The sequence below is a fragment of the Leucoraja erinacea genome, chromosome 7 (assembly GCF_028641065.1).
Source record: "Leucoraja erinacea ecotype New England chromosome 7, Leri_hhj_1, whole genome shotgun sequence".
Lineage (NCBI taxonomy): Eukaryota > Metazoa > Chordata > Chondrichthyes > Rajiformes > Rajidae > Leucoraja > Leucoraja erinaceus.
In genome coordinates this window covers 10,851,614-10,876,004 of record NC_073383.1, presented here as the reverse complement: position 1 = coordinate 10,876,004, position 24,391 = coordinate 10,851,614, and the positions used below count along the sequence as shown (strand labels likewise).

At 41.6% G+C, this 24,391-nt stretch overlaps 1 protein-coding gene across 3 annotated transcripts in view; it reads right to left on the bottom strand.

Annotated features, from left to right (window-relative positions):
* Nucleotides 1-24,391, bottom strand: part of myo1b (myosin IB) — a 259,411-nt gene that overhangs the window by 75,008 nt on the left and 160,012 nt on the right. For all 3 annotated transcript variants that reach the window (XM_055637781.1, XM_055637782.1, XM_055637783.1), the window contains exons 8-13: nt 18,596-18,694; nt 15,128-15,231; nt 7,101-7,248; nt 5,280-5,398; nt 1,694-1,780; nt 368-433 (exon numbers count right to left, since the gene is read on the bottom strand). In XM_055637781.1, the coding sequence (XP_055493756.1) occupies nt 368-433; nt 1,694-1,780; nt 5,280-5,398; nt 7,101-7,248; nt 15,128-15,231; nt 18,596-18,694 (623 nt within the window). The remainder of the gene's footprint in view (nt 1-367; nt 434-1,693; nt 1,781-5,279; nt 5,399-7,100; nt 7,249-15,127; nt 15,232-18,595; nt 18,695-24,391) is intronic.

Here is a 24,391-nt window from a genome sequence, read left to right as displayed (position 1 = left end):
AGGGAAAGCAAGGGTTACTTGAAGTTAGAGAAGTCAATATTCATACTGAAGTGGATGACCAGACAAATGGTAGAGCAGACACAAAGTACCAAACAGTCTTATCTTCTATAATTAACATTCTATGCTTCACCATTCCAACACGCCCCCAAATCCATGCTGAATTCTGAGTAAACATCTGTACATTACATTATCGGGGAGACATTAAGTTGGCTGAAGGATAACTTCAGTGACCGGTGATATATTGTCAGTGCTGAAGTACACAAAAAAAAATCAAGCTGGCATTTCTCTAATCAATTACAAGTGAAACATTACCTGTGAACCCAAGATAATGCTTCAAAATTAGCAATTCCTTGATTTTCAAACTTACCTCAAAAATTTCAAAGCCATATATGTCTAGCACTCCCATCACCTTCTTTCTCACTTTGGTTTGTGCCTATTGAAAATAACATTTAACAAATTTGGAAAATTAAATGATTTGTTTTACATTATGCAATACCTCATTAACCTGTTGTGCATCCAAATGATTCAGGTTAGAAGTTTCATATTGATGCAGATCAGGACTTTCTGATAACCTCATATCAGACATTACAGTGGCGCAGCTGGTAGAACTGTTACCTGACAGCGCTAGAGACCTAAATTTGATCCTGACCTCAGGTGCTGTCTATGTGGAGTTTGCACATTCTCCCTGTCACCACAATAGATTCCTCCAGGGGCTCCATGTTCCTCCCACATCCCAAAGACATGGGGGTTTCTAGGTTTATTAGTCTCTGTAAATTCCCCAAGTGGATAGAGAAAGGATGACAAAGTGGGATATTATAGAAGTACTGTGAAGAGGGGATTGATGGATGGCAAGGACTTGGTGGGCCGAAGGGCCTGTTTTCATGCTGTATGTTTATACTAAACTTAACGAAACCGAAGGCTGGAAAGAACCTCCTTTCCATTTGCCACTATGTTCTTGGAGCAGGAATGATTTAAACTGTTAAATCAAATGAACCAGGTCTTTATGTTTTCTTGTGAAAGAATTTGTCTTTGTTTCTGAAATGCAGTTCTAATTTTGATCAATGGAATGAATTTCAGAAGCTGGGTCATTTGTGCAGCTGCTAATGTTTTGCATGTTTAGCTGAATTTATCCTGTCTCTTTTTCCACTCCCAAAACTCCCGTATGTTGTACTCATTTTTTTAAATTCTCATGATTTTTCTTTAAAGCCAATACAAAAGGCAGAGCGTCAAAGCACTGTGAGAAATCTGGTTATTTTTAGACGACTGTATAAATTTAATAACTCGACTATTTTCCATTACAGTTTTACACTAAAATTACCCTCAGTTATCTAAATTTACTATTTACATAAACACTTTCTGTGTGATTAACGCTGTTGAATGTTTAAGGACAGGGAAACTTATCAGGGAAATGCATACCGCACGATAAAAAATATATTTTAGTAAAGAGGTAATCCAGCTCAGCACTCATCTAACTATGAAAAAATAATTTAGTACGTGACTGAACTTTGAGCTTTTCTAACAATGCAAACCTGTGAAACCTTTCAATTGATGACTGAGCCGACATCACACTCAGAAAGTAAACCCTTCATATTCAACTTCCTTGAAAAGAATATTTAAATATTATCAGCTATTTTATTTCGTAAAATTGATACTCGTCTGTTTGCATGCACCGTAAAGGAACACGAGCCAGTACCTTAATGCTGCCATTGATCCTGTTCACAAGCCAAGTGAACAATCGGTTGTACAGATTTTTGGCCAATGCATCACGTGCATAGTAAGCCTGAAAAGGTGGAGGAGAAACAGGGTTGGACACTGGTATTTAAATATCTATAGACTGCCAAGGGCTCGCTACCTCATTCAACAATTCTCACTGCTCTGCCAGAACAGCACAAGACCAGAATATCACCAGCTTCCTTTCCCCACTATGTCATCCTAAATCCCTTTCCTCTGCCCCTTCCGTCCCTGACGACATGTGTGGGATCTCTTAATGACTAAAACTTGGGAATTTTCTTTGTAGTTCTTGTTTGGACCAGGTTCCCAAGTCTCGAATGTGAACATAATGGGAAACAATATCACTTCCTCACATCTCACTTTGGAAAGCCGCCGAGCTGGTTTTGTCTACGCAATCACCTACTGCATCCTTCCCTCCATTCACGATAAATTCCTGATCAGCTGACTTCATTTCCTTGGCCTTTTACCAGCTGACATTATTAATGGTTCCTTCTCAAATGCAGTCCCGTTGCATTCAAATTCCTGGCCTGACATTGTAACCCTTGCAGCGTGTTTGCCGGTCCATTTTCATCCTTTTTAACTTTTGTCCAAATCTAACTTCCCCATGTTCATTTCTGCTCTGTCACCTTCTTGCTGCTGTTGGAGCAGTGGAACAGCTGATCCAAATGATGCAAATGAACCCCTCTATGCGGGTAATCATGGTGCATTTCCTGTCCTTGTCAATCTTTACCAAGGTCAGTCCCATTTGCCTTCAAGCTTCTCCCCCATTGTCCAACGCATTATAATGAGTGCAATTCCAACAATGCTACCTGCTATTTCTGGACATTTTAAGCATCGATCCATGCACCCTCTTCCTAATCTACATGCTGGTCCTTGGCAAGATCAACTGATGATTTAAGATCAGCTTCCACATGTAACACCCATATCAACTTCTCAATCTCCTCCCAACATCTTCTGTTGTTCATTGGTCAGAATGTCCAACTTTGTGACCTGGGTTATGCGCTAATTTCCATTATTTGGAATTAATGGGTTCCCTAAAGCCATTATCTTCAAACCTTCCACTGTTTCCACATCCATTCCTGGCAACATTCTCAAAATGAATAGCTCACCTTAAATCCTCTCCTCCCCAAAGTGTATCTATTTCTGTCAGTGTATTCTACCATGTATTCTACCATCCCTCTCCCAGTAGTTTTGCAGCAGACGTTCATAAATTCATAAGTGATAGGAGGAGAATTAGTCCATTCGGCCCATCAGTTCTCAGCTGCGCTTTGTTCCCTCTGGTTTTGCCTATTGCTATACCCTCCAAGACAAATGATCCAAAATGCCATAGTCTGGCCTGTGTAATGTACCCAGAAACCCAGACACTACTCCCACTGGAACCCCTCCCCCAACATTTTCTCACCCCCACCCCTCCCTTTGTTTTTTCCCATTCACCACCACCCCCTCATTCTGTTCAATTCACTGCATAGAGTTTCGGCCCATCACCTAATACTCTAACAATCTTTTGCAGATGAGACTGTGAAAAGTATCCTGGCCAGCTTCATCATGACCTGGTAGGCAAATCCCACACACAGGAATACAAGAGGCTGAAGAGAATGGTGGACACAGCCTGATCCATCATAGGCACTGCTCTACCCAATATCAGCAGCATCTACATGAGATGCTGTCTCAAGAAGGTGGCTTCTATCATCTAGGACACCCACCATCCGGACAAGCCCCCCTCCTCAATGCTCCCACCGGGCAGGAGCTACAGGTACTTAAAGGCACATACATACCTGGTTCAGGAACAACTATTTTCCTATAACCAACAGGTTCCTGAAATGACCTGCACAAATCCTAATCCTACCTCCAGAATGGAACACTACAGACTACTTTTTGCACTATCATGGACTTGTTCTTCAATTGCATTTTGACACTAATGTCTTGTTTTTGCAGTCTTTTTCTGTTCCCTGTCGTGGATAATGTATAATCATTTATAATGTTTGTACATTGCCTGCGTCCATATGCCTGCAATGCAGTTGCGAGCGAGGTTCCTGAATCTGTAGCCTTTTGTTCTCTACTTATCATCAAAGATCCTGGAGCGGAGGATTTTTGCTTATCATCTCCCAGCCTCTTTCACTATCACCACCTTTCACTCCCACACATGGCTGCTATTTGCCAAACAACCTCTCCTTACTGAAGTACTCCATCACTTGCTAGCGCTTGCCCACCCTTCCCCCACCTGGTTATACTGTTGCTGCTCTGCTCTTTCAGTTCAGATGAGGGGTGGTGACCTGAAACACCATCTTTCCATTTCCCTCCACTGACGTTGCCAAACTTGCTGAGTTCCTCCAAGTGCTCTCCTTGTTCTTGCTCCACAAAGGCTTGCCCCCTTTATTCTTCTTAAAGTTCTTCTCACTCTGCAATTCCTGCCCCATACCCACATTCCCCTGAATTTACCACAGTCTGTATAATCTATTCTACATTCCCCTCCCACAACACACCATTACTTTTGACCATCTGGAACTACTGAAATATCTCCCGGTAAATTCCTTCATCCACCATCCATTTTACCCAGGGTTTGTTCTTGTCCAGTGTTTCAATAGACAATAGACAATAGGTGCAGGAGTAGGACATTCGGCCCTTCGAGCCAGCACCGCCATTCCATGTGATCATGGCTGATCATCCACAATCAGTACCCCTTCCTGCCTTCTCCCCATATCCCCTGACTCCGCATTCTTTAAGAGCCCTGTCTAGTTCTCTCTTGAAAGTATCCAGAGAACCGGCCTGAGGCAGAGAATTCCACAGACTTACAACTCTGTGTGAAAAAGTGTTTCCTCATCTCTGTTCTAAATGGCTTATCCCTTATTCTTAAACTGTGGCCCCTGGATCTGGACTCCCCCAACATCGGGAACATGTTTCCTGCCTCTCGTGTGTCCAAACCCTTAATAATCTTACATGTTTCAATAAGATACCCTCTCATCCTTTGAAATTCCAGAGTATACAAGCCCAGGCGCTCCATTCTCTCAGCATATGACAGTCCCGTCATCCCGGGAATTAACCTTGTAAACCTACACTGCATTCCCTCAATAGCAAGAATGTCCATCCTCAAATTAGGGGACCAAAACTACACACAATACTCCAGGTGTGATCTCACTAGGGCCCTGTACAACTGCAGAAGGACCTCTTTGTGTCTATTTTTGTTTGATTATCTTTCTGATAAAATTCTACAGAATGTTAACATAGAAACATTGGAAAATGGATGAAGCCATTCGGCCCAACTCGAGCCAGCACTCATACCATAACCCTCCATTCCCTTCTCATCCATATCCATTCAATATGATCACGGTCTCCTCTTGTTTGAATCTTCCCTATTCTCAAGATTATCAAAAAGACCTCATCAAGTCCCCCCTTCCTTCTGCTTCCCTCCCCATATCCCTTGAATCCGTCTGAGCCAAAACTGCCAGTTAAAAAAATCAGTGTTCCTAAACAGCTGGTTATGTTTATGTTGTTTAGAACTATCGTGAGTGTAGTTTGACCGGTATTCGGACACACGCTGACACAATTACCTGGGCCACATTAAGTGTTGTTGAAACTTTCTCTTGTTTTGCCTCCACAGTTCGGAAACTGAAGGCTCTCTCCAGCACAGCCTGATCCTGTCCAAGCAGCTCACAGATCTCCTTCAGCCCTGCACATAAAACAAGTGAGTGACGACAACACTGGAATTGCTGAGACAGATCATGTTGGAATAGATTTACTCACTCATTTTACCAAGATGCCACTTTGACCTTGGGCTCAAATGCTCACTTTAACAGCCTTATCAAACTTCACATTAAGCATTATCGGCTGGTGTCAGATTTAACCAAAAAAAAAAAAACTGTTCAGAAGTTTCCATAATTTGTGAATGTGGAATATATTTCCTCTGTGTGGGAAAGAACTGCAGATGCTGGTTTAAACTGAAGAAAGACACAATAAGGTGTTAAGGACTCAACGAGTTAGACAACATCTCCAGACATTTCGGGTGGAGGCCCTTCTTCAGACTCAAGACTTAAATCTAAAGGGTCTATGAATCTGAAGGATCTAAGAAGGGTCTCGACCCAAAGTGTCACCTATTCCTTTTCTCCAGAGATGCTGTCTGACCCGCTGATTACTCCAGTTTTTTGAATATATTTCCTCTGTTCTATTGCTCATGTACTTCCCTATTTCATTGTGTGCAATGTCGAAGCAGGTCTTGTTCCTCTGGCCCACGTGCAGATTTTGGATCATGGTCAAAGCATGATCCCACCACTGCAGGCTGCCACTTTCCACAATGACTTTACTGGTAGCTCGGATAGGAATGTGCTGGGAGATGGAATTTTCTGTCACTGCTGTCAAATTTGCTTTATGATAGTGTCAAAGACCAAGGTGACCCATCTAAGCTAGTCTCAATTACCTGCATTTGGCCCACATCTCTATAAACCCTTCCTGTCCATGTATCCATCCAAATGCCTTTTAAATGTTGATATCAAATCTGCTTCAATTACTTCCTCTGGCAGCTTGTTCCATATACCCACTACCCTCTGTGTCGAAAGCGAAAGGCAGCTCATTCCATATACAACCACCCTCTGTATGATGAACCAATAAGTCACATTTACCCCTGCCCAGAAACTCCAGAGATCATTTTATCTTGACTGCGATGTCGCTGACATGGCTCAATTCCAGTAAAACTCAGTGAATGAGAGTTTGCAAACTCAAAAGGTAGAATCCCATTAACTAAGTTCTGCATAATACCCTCCAAGAGTTCTCTATGTTCAGAGAGGACTTTTACATTCACAACAGCATAATATGTGCTGCTGATGTCACTGCATCTAGGAGAGCAATATTCACAGAACATAGGACAGTACAGCCGAGGAGAAGGCCCGTTGGCCCACAATATTTGTACCAAACATGATGCCAAGTTAAACTAATCTCATCTGTCTGTGATCCATAGCCCTCTATTCCCTGGTACACAAACATGCTGGAGAAACTCGGCTGCACCCGCTGAGTTTCTCCAGCATTTTTCTGTACCTTCGATTTTCCAGCATCTGTAATTCCTTCTTAAGCCCTCTATTCCCTGCTCTTCCATGTGCCTATCTAACAGCCTCTTAGATGCCACTATCGTATCTGCTTCCACCACCACCTATGGCAATATGATCCAGGCACCGACCACTTTCTGTGTAAAAAACATGCCCCATACATCTTCTCCATTATACTTTTTCCTCTCACCTTCTCCCTAGGCCCTCTAGTGTTGTATATTTACACCCTGGAATATATGTTCTGACGGTCTTCCCCATCTATGCTTCTCATCATTTTATATACTTTGTATCAAGTCTCCCCCTCAACCTCCGACGCTCCACTGACATCCCTCGTACCATTTTTGTCTTGGATTCGGCTCTCGTCCATGCCATTGACTCGGGACTCCGGCTTGAACTCGATGTTTCCCAGCTTCAACACGGCAGCCACCACTGCTAGGACCGACTCTGCCTCGTCATCCATGAAGCCGACAATCTGCATGGCGTTCTGCGGGAGAGGGGAACAACATGCAGAGGGAAGGAGAGCTGTCAGAAGCTTCTGAAGCAAGGGCCATAACAATCATCTCTAGTCATGCATCAAAAGTTCAAAAGCTGTTCTTTGCACTTGTAACAACCCTAGAAAATGATACATTCTGGAGGACTTAATGCGGGCATGTCCTCATTTTTGCCGTGCTTATAATTCCTAATGATTAAATGTGCCAAACAGATGTACACTTCAGACAGTACTAATGCAGTCCCTGTATTTAACTTCCAGATGTTAACTCCCCAGACTCATTTAAAAATGTCCTAAAAATCCTGGTGCGAACAAATTAGTCGTGCACCTGGCAACAATAGCTTCTGCTGCTGGTCAGACAAACTTAATTCAATACATTTTCAGAGATCAAAAAGTTAATGTACAACCAGCACCGATGAAAGCCACTGATCTTACACATTGCTCACTCTCCCAGATGGTATTTCTGGATGTCTGAGACTTGGGACTATTTTACTGCACTGCTTGAGTTTGAAAAGCATTACCAGTATGTAGTGTCAAAGGATTCTCTTATCACAAATACAACAAATTACAAATGTATCTCAATTCCCTTTTATTAATCACAACTAATATTATATCTTGCATTTTCACAAGTGCTATCAGTTTAAATTTGGTGTAGGAAAGAATTAGAGAGCAGGAGGTTGATCTCCCAGTTGCTAAACACTTTAACCCCCCCTCCCATCCCCACACTGACCTTTCTGTCCTGGGTCTCATCCATTGTCAGAGTGAGGCCCAGTGCAAATTGGAGGAACAGCACCTCATATTTTGCTCGGGTGGTCTACACCCCAGCAGTATGAACATTGACTTCTCTAACTTCAAGTAGCCCTTGCTTTTCCTCTCTTTCCATCCCTTCCCCCTTCCCAGTTCTCCCACATTCTATCTCTGTCCCGCCCACTCCATTGACATCAGTCTGAAGAAGGGTCTCAACCCGAAACGTCACCCATTCCGTCTCTCCAGAGATGCTGCCTGTCCCGCTGAGTTACTCCAGCATTTTGTGTCGATCTTCAGTTTAAATTTGGAACAGGATAGACTCCTCTTTGATGAAAACACAACCTTGCGTTTTTTCTTTTAGATGGTAACAATATTTTTTGAAAGAAAATATTATTCCTGGGTAGAAATGGGAGTGCAGGGACATTTGCAGGAAATGGTATAGTTATCAAGGGTTAAATTTTAGTTTATAGTTATCACTTCCAAATTTCTGTGAGTAGCAAACGATACAATGGACATTGAGGATTGATGGATGTGATGAATATGTTTGATTCATAAATTTCTCAAAATCAATTTTATTTTCATAAAACAGCATTGCTTTTGCCTAATCACATGAATTTTTAAGTGTTCTGTATCTACTTTCTGCAAAGGTTGGAGTCACTCTGTTGCTTCCCCCACTCCCACCCCCACCATGCCTGTATCTCCCTCCCCCATACTTATTGTTCCCGAAGAGGTCCAGCTTAAACTCAACCCCATCTCTTCAGTTTGTCGCAATTCTCAAACTAACATCAACTGCAGCCTTCCATCATTAACTAAATGGTTTTAGGAGGAGAATTGCCAATGCAGGTCATGGGGTGAGGAGGGGTGATGGGTGGATCTGAAATCGCAAGACCATATTTACATGCTGAGAGACAATTATTCACCAAAGCATTCCAAAGGCACACAGGTTTACAAGTTAATTGGCTTGGTATAAGTGTAAATTGTCCCTAGTGTGTGTTAATGTGCAGGGACCGCTGGTCGGTGAGGGCTCGGTGGGCCGAAGGGCCTGTTTCCACGCTGTATCTCTATACTAAGATACCAGGAGAAACACACTTCATGCATTAACCTTACATGGAATTACACAAGTTCTACAATGTTGAACACCCTCCCACCAAACTACATTTAATTCCATGCAAAGATAATGGCGCAAGGGGGAGAACATTTGATCCTGATCTCCAGTGCTATTTGTGTAGCATATTTGTAATCTCCCAGTGACTCCATGGATTTCCCTTGGGTGTTCCAGTTACCCCCCAATTTGATAGAACTGATCATACTCGATAGGTTGAATGGTCTCCTTTATGTCATAAGGTAATATGATAGCATCCTTCCATTCCTTTCTCGCCAACTACTTATCTTGCTTAAGTTTAAATGGTGTGTGTCTCAGCGCTCCATGTGGTAATGTTTCTTACATTCAATTCTGCTTGCACGCAGTTTCTTACCTTCCAAAGATCAAGAGATAGAGACCAGAGCAATGTCTTTTGCTGGATTTCCCCTTTCCTAATATTCAGCACATGTAGAGGAGATAAACCGTTCCCCTCCTGCTCCACAAGATCACGCGCTGTCCATATCTTGGGAACCCCAGCATGAATTTCATAAGGTCCCCTGCACTTACTCATCTTCTTTTCTATTATACACTCCTCACCTCCACCTCAGAAGGCAGTGGAGGCCAATTCTCTGGAGGCTTTCAAGAGAGAGTGAGAGAGGTCTTTTAAAGATAGAGGAGTGAGGGTATATGGGGAGAAGGCAGGAACTGGGTACTGATTGTTGATGATCAGCCATGATCACAGTGAATGGCAGTGCTGGTTCAAAGGGCCGAATGGCCTACTTCTGCACCTGTTGTCTATTGTCTTTGTTAAAGTTTCACCACCTATTTTGTTTCCACACAAAACGTGCAAAATATTAAATCAAGTCTGATCACCGGCCATGGCAAAGCTCATAAAGTTGCCTTCTCTCCATAAAACAGTGTCAGTCAGCAGGGTGTTAGCATTGGAGGGATTTATCTCTGTACACCGGCTGTTAGATCTGAGAGTACAGCTGAGGGTAAGTTGTGTACGGACTTTAATACGTTTGTAGTTCATCTACAGTATCCTGCAATAAAAGCCAACATACTATTTGTCGTCCTTTCCTCTTGTGACATCTGCTTCTAACTTTCTGTTTCTTATGTGATCTCTATCAACAACAACAACATTTAAAAGAGACTTCCTTAATTTATGTATTGTTCCGATTTACTTATCACAAACTCATCGTTGCTCTCACCCTCCGTTACTAACACTGAGCCCCAACAAAATTCCTACAGTTTCCATAGCCTTTCTCTGAATCAATGCGGTTCAACATGTTTTGTTACTGGCAAAAAGTTGTTGTGTTGGCGTCACCAATCTCTCCAAAGATGAGTTCATACTCAAAACCTGTATAATCCAATGTAAAGAAGCAAACAACAAAAAAAACCCCAGTAAATACTGCAAACAAACTACAATTAATTCAGCCAACAAGTCCCCAGAGAACATATTATATGTGGTTGAACTTTGCATAGACTCCATCGTATTAGAGTTTATTTCTGGTTCGGCAACACTTATTTGTTGACTTTTAGTCACATATTTGACCAGCTGCGTGCAAAGGATAAAATACCCTTATCAACCATGCCATGGGAAGTCACATTTATATTAAGTAACAATTCTTCTACAAAATAAAAGTTTGGAGGATAACAATAAAATTTAGGAGTCTCACATTAAGTAGTATTTCGTTTTTCTATGCACAAACTTGCACCCATCACTACTAACATTGTGCCTGGATACAGATTCCTGCAGTTTCCATAACCTTACCCCCAATAAATGAAACATTAACCAATAGCATATATTGCTAAAGGTAGAAAGACCATGGTGTTCAAGTATCTACATGTTACATCAGACTGAAATCTCTGGGCATTGCACAACAGGCAGTTCTATGAGGCAAAAGAACAGGGATCAGAACTATTGGAATGTTTGTCAAAGGGTCACACCAGCTATGATCATACCAGGCCTCATGACTTCCCTGTGTGCTGAATGATTTATGAATTCCTAGAATTTTTAAAGGAATTTAGGTGGCAGAAATAAAATAAATTTTGGTTTAGAGATACAGCGCAGAAATAGGCCCGGTGAGTTTACACCGACCAGCGATCCCCACACATTAACACTACCCTACACACACACGAGGGACAATTTTATATTTATACCAAGCCAATTAACCTACAAACCTGTACGTCTTTGGAAATCAGGAGGAAAGCAAAGATCTCGGAGAAAACCCCACGCAAATCACGGGGAGAATGTACAAACTCCGTACAGACAGCACCCATAGTCAGGATTGAAACCGGGGTCTCTGGTGCTGTAAGGCAGTAGCTCTATTGCTACGCCACTGTGTCACCCACGGCCCAATATTAAATCATATTAATTTATCCTTGTGTTAATTAAAAAAATTAGAGCAATCCGAATATTGATAAATGGAGAGTTGGAACCTTTCTACCTGTTTACATTATGTATTCAGCTGTACTTCTGTTGGAGGCTCACATTACCTTTAGAAGAGAAAATATGGAAAAGATTTGATGGAGAAAAAATATCAGTGTTAGGTATATTTTAAAGAGTCAATTCTATGAACTATAGTTGAACTTGAACGATGGTAGCTCCATCAACTGTGCTTTGTAATATGAGAATTGGAAGCGCCAACTGCATTTTCCTCGTGGGTCTTCAACACAAGTGTTTATTTTACAAGCAGTCTTTTATACGGTCGTAAATTACATGGTGTAAAGCATTCTGTGTGGAAGCAAAAGGAGCCAGATCAGGGAAGGTTTGCAGGAAAAATAGCAAGGGATTGGAGAAGGAATTGACAACACTCTTGCTATCCATTTTACACAACTCAACTTCAAGGACTGTAGCTGAGCTTGTGTTGAGAGGATATAATCAGTGTGCTATCTGAACAATGAGGAAAGCCATGTAAATGCACCTGGATCCATCTGGATGCAGCTCAGCTGTGCATGGAACTGCTCTGCCCAAGACCCGCAGAATTTGAAGAGAGTTGTGGACGCAGTCCAGTTGATCACACAACCCCTTGCCCCCCCCCAACCCTTCACACAGCCAGCGAGGACCACTCACAGCCCAGTCATTCTCTGTTCTCCCCTCTCCCGTCACGCAGAAGGTACAAAAGCTAGAAAGTATGTACCATCTGATTGAAGAACAGCTTCTTCCCCACTGTTATCAGATTATTGAACACACCACTCGTGTGCTGGGGATGACTTCACAATCTTCCAACCGACCTTGTTATGGCACCTGTATTTTTTTATCTGCACTTCCTCTGCAGCTGTAATACTATATTCTGCACCCTGCATTTTGCACTACCTGATCTACTCGTGTATCGTATGATTTATATTCATTCATCTGTATCAAATAAATAAATTGCTGCAAGTAAGAATTTCATTGTTCCTTTGTCAGCACACAGGACAATTAAACTCTCTTGACAGTTCAGATTAGATAAGAAGCAACAAAGGGATCAATGGAATAAAAATTAATTGGTAGGCACAAGCTAATTTCAGCCACTTGAACAAAGGTCTGCCCAGGGCAGATAAGAGTTCAAGACTGATGTGTAAAAAAGGTATTGGGCCAACCATTAAACAGGAAACTGCATATATACGTATATCTGTGCAAGGGCTTGCAAAGGGTAAGCAGATGGCAACCAAAGCCAGATGCTCCTAAATGGCAGATAGACACAAAAAGCTGGAGTAACTCAGCGGGACAGGCAGCATCTCTGGAGAGAAGGAATGGATGACGTTTCGGGTCGAGACCCTTCTTCAGACTGCTCCTCCTCCTAAATTGTTACAGCTTAGACAGCAGGATGGCAAGAAAAGAGGATAAACATGAAATGTACTGAAAAGTGAAAACATATTCACACCAGCTTTTCGTTTTCACCTAGCAAACAGCAAGCAATGGCTTGTTTGATTTATCATCGTTACTTTTTTGCATATCTTTCATTCATTTGTTTTATATCTCTCTACACCATCGCCTACATCTCTCATTTCCCTTTCCCGTGACTTTCAGTCTGAAGAAGGGCCTCGATCCGAAACGTCACCCATTCCTTCTCTCCAGAGATGCTGCCTGTCCCGCTGAGTTACCCCAGCATTGTCTGTGGGTGTGTGTGCATGCATGCATGTGTGTCTGAGTGCGAGTGTGTGTGTGTGTGTCTGTGTGCGACTTTGTGTGCGTGTGTTCATGTGTATGCGCATGCAATAGCTTTGTGCAGCAGAGCCTGATGTCCAGTCATCTTGAACATCCTCGCCACTGGGCCAAAACCTTTTACTCTATTCATTCCATGTGATGGCTGGCATGTTACAACTATCCCATGTTAAAAGAAATCATGCACCAGTATCCTCCATCTCTCAAGACTGAAATAGAAGCAAGTTGGTCTAGACTCTGAGGGACTGCCTAAGTAGAGGGAAAGAAGAAGGTGGTGGTACAGATTCACGAGTGGCCTCCAATACGGATGAACATGGAGATGAATAAAAGGGTGGAAGCAACAAAACAGGTTGCGCAGACTTGCTGCTCCAGACGGTCGACTGTGATATTCTACGATCATTACTTTCACTTCCACTAGATCAATCAGAAGCAACTTTAATCTAATTTATTTTTCTTTAGACTCCAGAGTAATTACAAGTGTTAGCAGATGGGCTGAGTTAACTATTGCCATTACATTTTCACCCGTATACACGGGAAGAAAGATGGGGTCTTGTTTAAAACAATATTGCCTGTAGCTCTGAGCTCCAGAGAATTAAACACTAATTTTACCAAACTGACAACTAACATGGCTGGAACCAGCAAGGTCCATGTGATGACCTAAAATCTGTTTCTGGTATCACGTTGTGATTTCCCCGATTAATCAGGACAGACATCTTACAATTTTCATGCAGCTTTATCAGTAAAAACAAGAGCAGGTCTAAACCAGTTCAATCTGCTTACATCACCTGCTGGTGCATAAACACACACACAACATCTGCAAGTTAGTGCAATTGAAAAAGACGTGTTCGTTACAAACACCCTCCCTAAGAAATTAATGATTCATTATTGTTGTTTGTACCATTGTATTCAGGGGGTGATCAGAATGCAGCTACAAAGCACGTAGAAATTGACACCAACAGGCTACAGGAATGATTTAAGTTTGAGGCATTTAGCTGCTGGTGAAGCCTGTTTGCCTTCAGCTTGCTGTTTCAGGTTCGAGCTACTTCATACTCTCCAGCTCCATAGAATTCTTCCCAAAATGGCTCTGGCCCACTCAAGATTATCTCATCCTGTTTAAGCAGAAACCTTAGATGAGGCTATAGAAAGAAACTGGATTTGTCCACTCCGTCAATGCATTGAATTTACCATGCAAGCTGGAGAGAGGACTCCGCCTAAATTTAATTGGAATTTTCCTTTTTCATCCACACAAGGAAAAGTATCTTGGTCACAATCTTAATCAAGAGAGGGATAGAGGGGGAGAGCGGGAGAGAGGGGAGAGGGGGAGGAGCGGGAGAGCGGGAGAGGGGGAGGAGCGGGAGGAGCGGGAGGAGCGGGAGAGGGAGAGAGAGGGAGGGATTGGGGACAAGGCGAGGGAGATGGCTAGGGCAAGAGCAGGGGGGGTAGGGGAACATTCATGTGCACACACAAACATTAGCACTCAGATTAGAGATTGAGAGAATGAGGGCGAGTGGGATTTTATAAATTCAAGCTAAATTTTTTAATCATTTGGCTTTGTGGATTATGAAATAAAAAAGAAGAGATCTGAGAAAGCAAGAAAATAAAGTTTGGGCGAAACAGTAACCTGGTTGTAGAAAGTGGCCAGATTCATCTAATTATTGTATGTAATGACATAGGAGAATATGCATACACTCAGATGAATATCATTCGAATATATCTAAAACATAGATGGTTTCCTGAAACCTTGTTCCTGAGTTTGTCCCCACAACTCATCTGAAGGCTTCAGTGAGACTGCGGGATGGCACTGCACATAATCTCAATGGAATCCTCATGTAATCAGGTCATAATGATTCAACCAAAGGAAGCCATGGAATTTAACCCGATCATTCACATCTTACCTTTACTGTTCTGAAGTTGGCAGCATCATCTATCCCATTGACTTCTGCCGATTCCTGGCCCAGGTAATTGTAATGGTTGAAATCCCTCTCAAGTTTCAATTGTTCTGCAAGTGAAAAGTTAAAATATTATAACTTCTTTAAGATTCCAATGTTTCAAAGCATTCCTGTTGTTGAATGGTCCTTTATTAGTTATGTGGTCATTGCACAGACAATGTCACAATCTTAAGAAGCTGTAATTACTCATTTGGGTTAAGTTAATGGTGAATAATCTCTATTTAAAGAGATCTGATGTCCCCAAGATATATCTCAATATCTACTACAGGGTAAGCTGTAGCTGTAATGATGTACAATATTTGGTTATACCTTCTGACATCACATCAACTCCACATTGTATGGGTTAAGGATCAGATCCTTAATTTAAATCAATCACATTCAGATCTTAAACTATTTTGTTGCTGCTCAAGGCACTGTTTACAGTTGAGCAAGACCTCTCCCTGAAACCTTCCAATTCCAACCACAGCATCATGTAACAAATTAAATACCTAGACAATGCACTCCTGGCTAAATTCAGTGTCTAATGTAGGTGTTCTACTTATTCTGAAACTATCCCTGCATATACCATTTTCCAGAAATTAATCAGGATATTAATTGCGATTCTTCACCCATTTCATCATCCATGTCCAAGATCTTCCAAAGCATTGGAATACACATTGCTCAATTTTACATGTGCTTAATATTCTTCTGTTTACTTATAACCATATAACATATAAACATATAACAATTACAGCACGGAAACAGGCCATCTCGGCCCTACAAGTCCGTGCCGAACATCTTTTTTTCCCCTTAGTCCCACCTGCCTGCACTCATACCATAACACTCCATTCCCTTCTCATCCATATGCCTATCCAATTTACAAAAATATTTTCTCTCATTTCGTATTGACCGTGCCTGCAAGAACCGTTATCGTTTGTAAATGCATCACATTTGCAATATGTTTTACGTATTGAAATCATCGATGCAAATTAGCAACAGTAAATCATCATTGTACTGATCCCTGGAGAAAACACCAGCTGCTGTCCACTGCCTCAAAACTGAACAGTAATTGCATTATCCTTTGGCACTTCCTAATTTTTCATTAATGTTCACCATTTCTGAGTTCACTTAGCAATCTGTTATGTGAAAAGCGCTTTTTAAAACATTTTTACTTCTGTGGGTGTTGTAAAATCCAACGGCAAGGTGGATCAGGCAAGATTTCCCTTGAATTCATGCTTATTGTAGTTCACCGGGGTGTTATTATGTAATACTCAGGTTTTTCTGATAATCAATTTATCTCATGTGGCATTTGCGGCGCAGAATTGAATCACTTAGCCTAAACATCTATGACCATATGGTTTAACCAATGGTCATTGATTGTCACGTGTATCGAGGTCCAGTGAAATTTGATTCCACGAGAAAAATGTGAGTAGGATGTGTGAAACTGGGAAGGCTGTGGCCTAGCGTTTGGAAGAAATTAGGAATTAACCAGATTGACACACACACAGAGGCACAAACAAGATTAAGACTTTTAGTTATATAGAGATGTGCAGTGAAAGTTTTTCTTCAGAGTGGTGGGAGGAACATGCTGCCAGGGTTGGTGGTGGAGGCAGATATGATGATGGCGTTCAAGAAGATTTTAGATAGATGTCACATGGATACGCATGGAATGGAGGATAGGGATCATGTCCAGGCAGAGAGGATTAGTTTAACCTGCCAGAGGCATTGTGGATGAAACGGCATGTGGTGTACTGTTCGATCTTCCAGTCCACTTGCAATTGTAAAAAAACAATAGACGTGGAGATCTAAAATATTATCAGAAATACTTGAAATACTTCGTTCTGATACAATTCCAAATTCTGATCAATAATCACCCTCTCATTTTCACCCCTGGAGTTGCCATTTGATCTGCTAAATATTAAAAACATTTCCTGCTCAAATTTCTCACATACCCACACTGTGTTTATCAAATAAAATCTTGCATTAATAAATCACCTTTCCCTTTTCTTTTAAGGTGTCTCTTACTGTCTTAATGCCAACAAAATCTTTTTTAACATCCGACCCCAGCGGCTCATTGAATATAGTAATTTATTTCCAGTGGGGGTGATTCCAATTAATTGAAATCATCCCCACTTGACTCAGGCAAATCTCAATAACATTAAGTGTAGGAAGGAACTGCAGACGCTGGTTTACACCGAAGATAGACAGACTGCAGAAGGGTCTTGACCCGAAACGTCACATATTCCTTCTATCCAGAGATGCTGCTTGGCCCATTGAATTACTCCAGCATTTTGTGTCTATTCTCAAAAACATTAATGTCCTTTCTATCTTCTCTGTGTACATCTCCACAAATTCATTTCAATCATATGGTTTTTTTAAATAGTCGGCCTAACCTTACTATCAAGATTTACACATAAATAACCAAGAGATAATAAAGTGGGAGAAAATCTTACATGAAAGAAACCTCATCATGTCTCAGTGTCTCAGTGTCAATGCATTTCGTTGTCTCTGTAAAGCGAGGTTTGACTTTGGCAAGGCTGAAGAACGTAAGAAAAAAAACTTTCTGAATAGGTATGCTCCCATTAATCCTAATATTACTGTTGTCCCTTTGCCTTGCGAAACAAATAAATAAAATGATTCTCATTGCTTGGAGTTAAAATATATCTATCTGAACTAAACAATGTTGGAATGATGGAACTATTCTGCCACTTGTATTCTGAATTGAAGCAAGTAAATTCCACCAATTATTTCAGAACTTTACAAACTTCCATTGGCCCAGAGTTTGGTAATGCCTCAAATTTAACATTCACCTTCTTATGTTCAAATTCCTTCATGGCCTCACCTCACTCTTATTCCATTACCACCTCCTGTCCAACAACCATCTGATATTTCCAACAGCATCCAATTCTAGTTTCTTGCACACCCACAATTTTCATCATTCTCCCATCAGCAGCCACGTGTTTAGTTGCCCTGTTTCTCGACCCAGGTCTTTCCTCCCTAAATCTCCCTATCACTCTACTCTTTAAGCTGCCCCTACAATCACACCCACTCTACCAAGCTTTAGGTCATGCGTTTGAATGTCTCCTTGTGTGAACTGGCTTCAAATACCGTGAAGTGCCTCGGGGATATTGTTTGCTACAGGTGCTGTTTAAATACTACCAGTTGTTGGGGATGGAACAAGTTAGCTATTGGGTATCCACGTGTTTGGGATATATGTGTAGGAAAGAACTGCAGATGCTGGTTTAAATCGAAGGTAGACACAAAATGCTGGAGTAACTCAGCGGGAGGGCAGCATCTCTAGAGAGAAGGAATGGGTGACATTTGTGGTTGAGACACTTCTTCAGACTGTTTGGGAGTACACACTGTATATGTCTGTAGTATCGTGCACCACACTGTATATGTCTGTAGTATCGTGCACCACAGTATTGTACTTACTCAGCAAATCATCAGAGCCACCTGAGAGCAGCTGATAAAAGATGTGGAAATTCCGCTCACCCCTGGGTTGCTTGCAAACACGCGACTTCTCAAGGAGATCTTTCAGAAAGGAAGAAAGGTTTTTTTAATTATTAAAAGTACACTTGGATCATTTATCTAAAACCTTTACAAAATGCGCTGGCAGTGATTTTCTATAATTACACTTCAATCATCGGAATGTATCATGTTTCCCAACATACTTGTTGCCATGAGATACTCAAGCTTTTTTTAAATAGTTTGATATATATTTAGGCATGTCTGACATACTGTGAGTGCAAGTGATACATTCCTGCCCCAATTGACCAACTAATGAAATAAGTAAAGAAAAACATTAACTAACACAGACTTTCTAAAATGGAAATATATTGGACAGTCTACAATAGTCAAAAATTATGATTACCATGACCCAGTTCCGCCACTGCCAATTGTACCCATTCCAAAAAACAAATGACTTGTTAAGGAACACAATGTTTTAATGCTTCTCAACCTGAATCCTGACAAGTTTCTTTTCCAGTCCACATTTCTCTCTCTCCCTCTCCCTCTCTTTTTTTTTTCCCTTTCCAAAGACTTTATTCAGCAATTGCACATTACAGCGTACCAAACGTACATAAACGTTCAATGGTTACAATCCATCAAGCAGTCATTATAATACAATGTGCAATCAATATTAACAATGCTCTCCACCCCCCGCGGCGACCAGCGTTCACTGAAGGCCTCAGGACTCTCCAGGGACACGCGAGCACGGACATAGGCCCGGAAGAGAGGCTGGCGGCCGACTCTGTTGTGACCATCGACCGCCCGCTGCCTGGACCCACGAATGGCCATCTTGGCCAGGCTCAGGAGCAGACCGACAGGGAGATCCCACCCTCCCGATCGGCTCTCCCCACTCCCTGCCTTGTGTCCAAACACCAGGATCATGGAGCTAAAATGCAACCAGAACTTGAAGAGCAGCCCCTTCAGATATTGGTACAGGGGCAGCAACCTCACTCACTCCGTATACACGTGGAACACGGTCTCTACCTCGCCACAGAAAATACAGGCGGCCGGCGAGCCCATGAACCAACCCAAAAGTTTATTACACGCCACTGTTCTGTGCAACACTCTCGACCCCAGGTCCCCAATGCAAAATGGGAAGACTCCCTTATAAAGAGACCTCCACTGGGGACCGCCCCCACCTTCAGATGGTAACAAGGCGTGTCCGGGCGGAAGACAAAGGCAAGGAGGTGCAGAATTGCAGGAGCATATTGTACATTCTGCGTCTCTCCGCATCACGAAATGGCACGCTGGACATCTCGGAATCCCTCTCCCTGTCTGTCCACATCCCTCTTTCTCTCTCACATTCTCTCTCCCTCTATGCATTTATTATTATTATTTTTATTATTAAGACCCTTTCATTTTACATGTAAGAAGTATTTGCTATAAGCATCAGAAATCATTCTTTTGAGAATTGGGGCAGATATGGGTGGGGTTCCCTGCATATTGAATGGAAATTCGAACATATTGTCAATGATACTGGTTTATTATTGCGTAACGATGATGAAGGAAACAAGTCATTGTTAGCTGTTTGGGTGAAAACGAGAAGCTGGTGTGACTTGGGGGGGATGGAGAGGGAATGCTGGGGTTACCTAAAGTGAGAGTTAAATCAATTATCATACCGCTGGGCTGTAAGCTGTCCAAGCGACATATGAGATGCTGTTCCTCCAATTTGCGTTTAGTCTCACTCTGACAATGGAGGAGAACTTGGGGGTATTGGTTTTGTCTTTTTGCACTATTATTGCTTGTTTGCTTTTGTGTGTGTGTGTGTGTGTGTGTGTGTGTGTGTGTGTGTGTGTGTGTGTGTGTGTGTGTGTGTGTGTGTGTGTGTGTGTGTGTGTGTGTGTGTGTGTGTGTGTGTGTGTGTGTGTGTGTGTGTGTGTGTGTGTGTGTGTGTGTGTGTGTGTGTGTGTGTATATATATGTATTCATGTGCATATGTATATATACAAAAAAAGTCTGTGCTATTTAGGGCAAAATAGAAGAGAATTGAGGTAAGCAGTTTTTTATATGTATATATACACACACTGAACGTTTTTGCTCCTGTTTATTATATTGTTTACAGAGTACTATGCTTACGTATTCTGTTGTGCTGCTGCAAGTAAGAATTTCATTGTTCTGTCTGGGACGTGACAATAAAACGCTCTTGACCATTGCTATCCAGCCCGATAACAACATACATGAGTACATCAGGTAAGGCTGGTTACAATGAGGGATCAAGAGGACGTGTGCCCTAATTATCCTGCAACATTATCTGTGCATGCAAAATCCACCACTTCTAGAAGGTAGGAAAATTATTAAATGGTCAGAAGCGTGCAATTAGATTATTCTGCTCACATTTTTTTTTTAAAGGACAATAAAACCAGTAAAAAACAGCCTAACTCAATTCTCTTCTATTTTGTCCTAAATGGCACAGATTTGGGGGGGATTTTGTGAGGCTGAGTAACTCCAATACAGAGTTAATTAATTTCACCATGAACAAGTTTTGCCTTTTTATTCAAAATGGTTTCAGTAAGAGGTGCTGAGCCATGAGGAGGAAACATACATTGATTCAAAGTCATTAATACATTCGAAGATAGACACAAACAGCTGGAGTAACTCAGCGGGACAGGCAGCATCTCTGGAGAGAAGGAATGGGTGACGTTTCGTGCCGAGACTCTTCTTCAGACACAAGGGTCTCGACCTGAAACACCACCCATTCCTTCTCTCCAGAGATGCTGCCAGTCCCGCTGAGTTACTCCAGCATTTTGTGTCAATCTTCAGTTTAAACCGGCATCTGCAGTTCCTTCCTACTCATTAATTCATTCAGCTGAAATGTCTTTATTGGAGTCTAAACATTCCTTGTATTCAACCAATCTTATTGATCACTCAGTACAAATGAACTAGGACTGATTTGTCAATCATACCAATGTTACTTCACTACATTAAAACATGACCAGTAACCTCCATGTAAAATACCAAAAGTGACTACTGGGTCTGTAAATAACTCGGCATTTATTATTGAGACCCTTTCATTTTATATGTAAGAAATATTTGTTATAAGCATCAGAAATTATGTTTCGACTCGTACAGCACAAAAATAAGCCCTTCGGGCCGAATGTATGTCAAACATGACGCCAAGTTAAACTAATATCTCTGCCTATACATGATCCATATCTCTCCATTGCCTCCATTTCCAGATGCCCCTATTATATCTGATTCCACCATCCACTCTGGCAATGCTTGTTGCCACTTTCAAGGACCCATGGATGGTCCCAAAGATCCTACTGTATATTAATGCTATTAAGGGTCTTGCCGTTAATTGTATACTTTTCCCTTACATTTGAACTTCCGAAGTGTAACGCCTCACACTTGCTCACGTTAAACTCCATCTGCCATTTCTCTGCCCATTTCTGCAGCTGATCTATTTCACGCCATATCTTCTGAAAGCTTTCCCCACTGCCTGCAACTCCACCAATATCGATGCCACCTGCAAGCTTACGAACCAAGCCCTTCTACATTTATGACCAAGGCATTTAAACAGAGATCCCAGCATAGATCCCTGCGGAACTCCATTCGTCACAGACCTTCAGTCAGAATACCACCCTTCCACCACAACCCTGTCTTTTAAGAGTAAGCTTGTTCTGAACCCAGTTCTGAAGCCAGTTTTGATTTGAAGTCAAAATATGGGATTAGTACATGTGACACATCACAATGTGCCATGTAAGGGTTTTCATGAAGAGTTATGTTATTAACTCTTCTGTTATTAAAACCACCCACATTTTAAGGATCATCAAATAGTGCTGTAGTAATATATTTAAAGTCTTCTACAGTCAGAAATAACTTGTAATAAATGGTTTTGGATCCGAAATGACATGATTCATAATCCAGAAAAAAAAGATCAAACCTGCAGGGTAGCTAAAATAGTACCACTGGCAAAATATTATTTGTAACTTGGGGCAAACATTCAGGCAGGACAAAAACGATCTCATTCATCTCTCTCGTTATTTAATGCTTCATTATTTAAGGCCATTAAACTGCACATCGAGCACTGGTGGTGAAACAAGACATTGGACAATGGACTTTGGGAAATGCTAATTGAGCATGACAGGTGCTGCAAGGGCACTTTCATGTTATCCTTTCATTCTAACTAATTACATGCATAAACTGGGCGGTACAGCCCTGTACCTTGCATGTTTTCACCATTTTAGTTTGACAATGAAACTAACCAAAGTGTAGATTGTACACTGCTCATTAACCCCCAAGAGGGCAACAGAAGAATTGTTGATAGGAAAGACATGTTCAGTTTGTTTGATAATGTAGCATTTTGATAGCGTAAATGTACAGATTTTTTTTGTAACCATAGTCTGCTGCAATAGAAGGAATGGGATAATTTTAAACTCCAAGAACAGCTTGAGTGACAAACTAGAATTAGAATAAGGTCAACCCAGATTCCAATCTGCCTGTTCCAGCTTTTAACAGGGACAAGTAGAGGTGTCCTCTCTCAGTTTCACATGTGGTCGAAGCAGCTTTAGAAAACCTTTAACGTGTGACTATATTCACTACATTTTTATTATGTTTAAACCGTTTAGCTGCACTTTCCTAATCTCAGGAAACTCAACTAGTTAAGGAGGCCCTGGTCCATAAGGGAAGTGCATAAGGTAAGGTAAGTGGACCTTTTCCTTCCAGCCCAACCAGCAAACATGGTCACAACCCCAAGATTTCAACCCCCTTTAAATCCCTAAGTGATCTCGCTGGTCATTATCATTCACCCCCCTCTCAAACTACAATGTCTCCCTCCAATTCACCAGCACCTGATCCTTTCCCAACCCTTAACATGATCACCCCACACAGCAATAATAATGAGGCCCTTACTCATTCTTTTCATTTCTTCCTCTCTCTCTCTCTTCCTCTCTCTCTCTCTCTCTCTCTCTCTCTCTCTCTCTCTCTCTCTCTCTCTCTCTCTCTCTCTCTCTCTCTCTCTCTCTCTCTCTCCCTCTGCCTATCTGTTTTAGTCTCTCTTTTTGATATATATCTCCCTCTCCTTGTCTGTCTATTTCTCTCTTTCTTTATCTCTCCCTTCTATCTAGCTCTCTGCCTTTCTCTCTCTATTTGTTTCTATGAATCACTATGTCTATCATCCTGCCTCTCTATCTCTCTCTGTTTGTTACTCTATGTCTGTTTCTGTTTATCTGTCTCTTGCAGTCTTGTCTCCCTCTCTCTGACCTTTGGTCTTATACCATATCCCTTCCCACCTGACAAGAGAGATAGAAGACCTGCATGACTTTCAAATATCAAAAAACAAAGTGCTGGAGAAACAGAGCAGGTCAGGCAGCATCTCACCAGCTAGGGTGCGGTCCTGACCTCCCATCAACGTTTGAGCTATCTTTCATCGGACTTCTGCACTAAATGTTATACCCTTTATTCTGTATCTGTACACTGTGGATGGCTTGATTGTAACCATGTACACTTTGTTGTTGACCTGAGAGCACACACAATGAGCTTTGCACTGTACCTCAGTACACATGACAATAGTAAGCTAAACTAATCTAAACATCTGATGAGGAATGGATAGGTGATGATTCGGGTCAGTAGCAAATATGGAAGTTATAAACAAGTTACTTATTTCTACTTTTGCACCTTTGTATTCTTAATAAATACATTTATATCCTTGTATTAAACATAAACTAAAATGGTGTGTGTAACAGTATAAAATGGTGTGTGTAACCTTGGCTTTAGCTAAAAC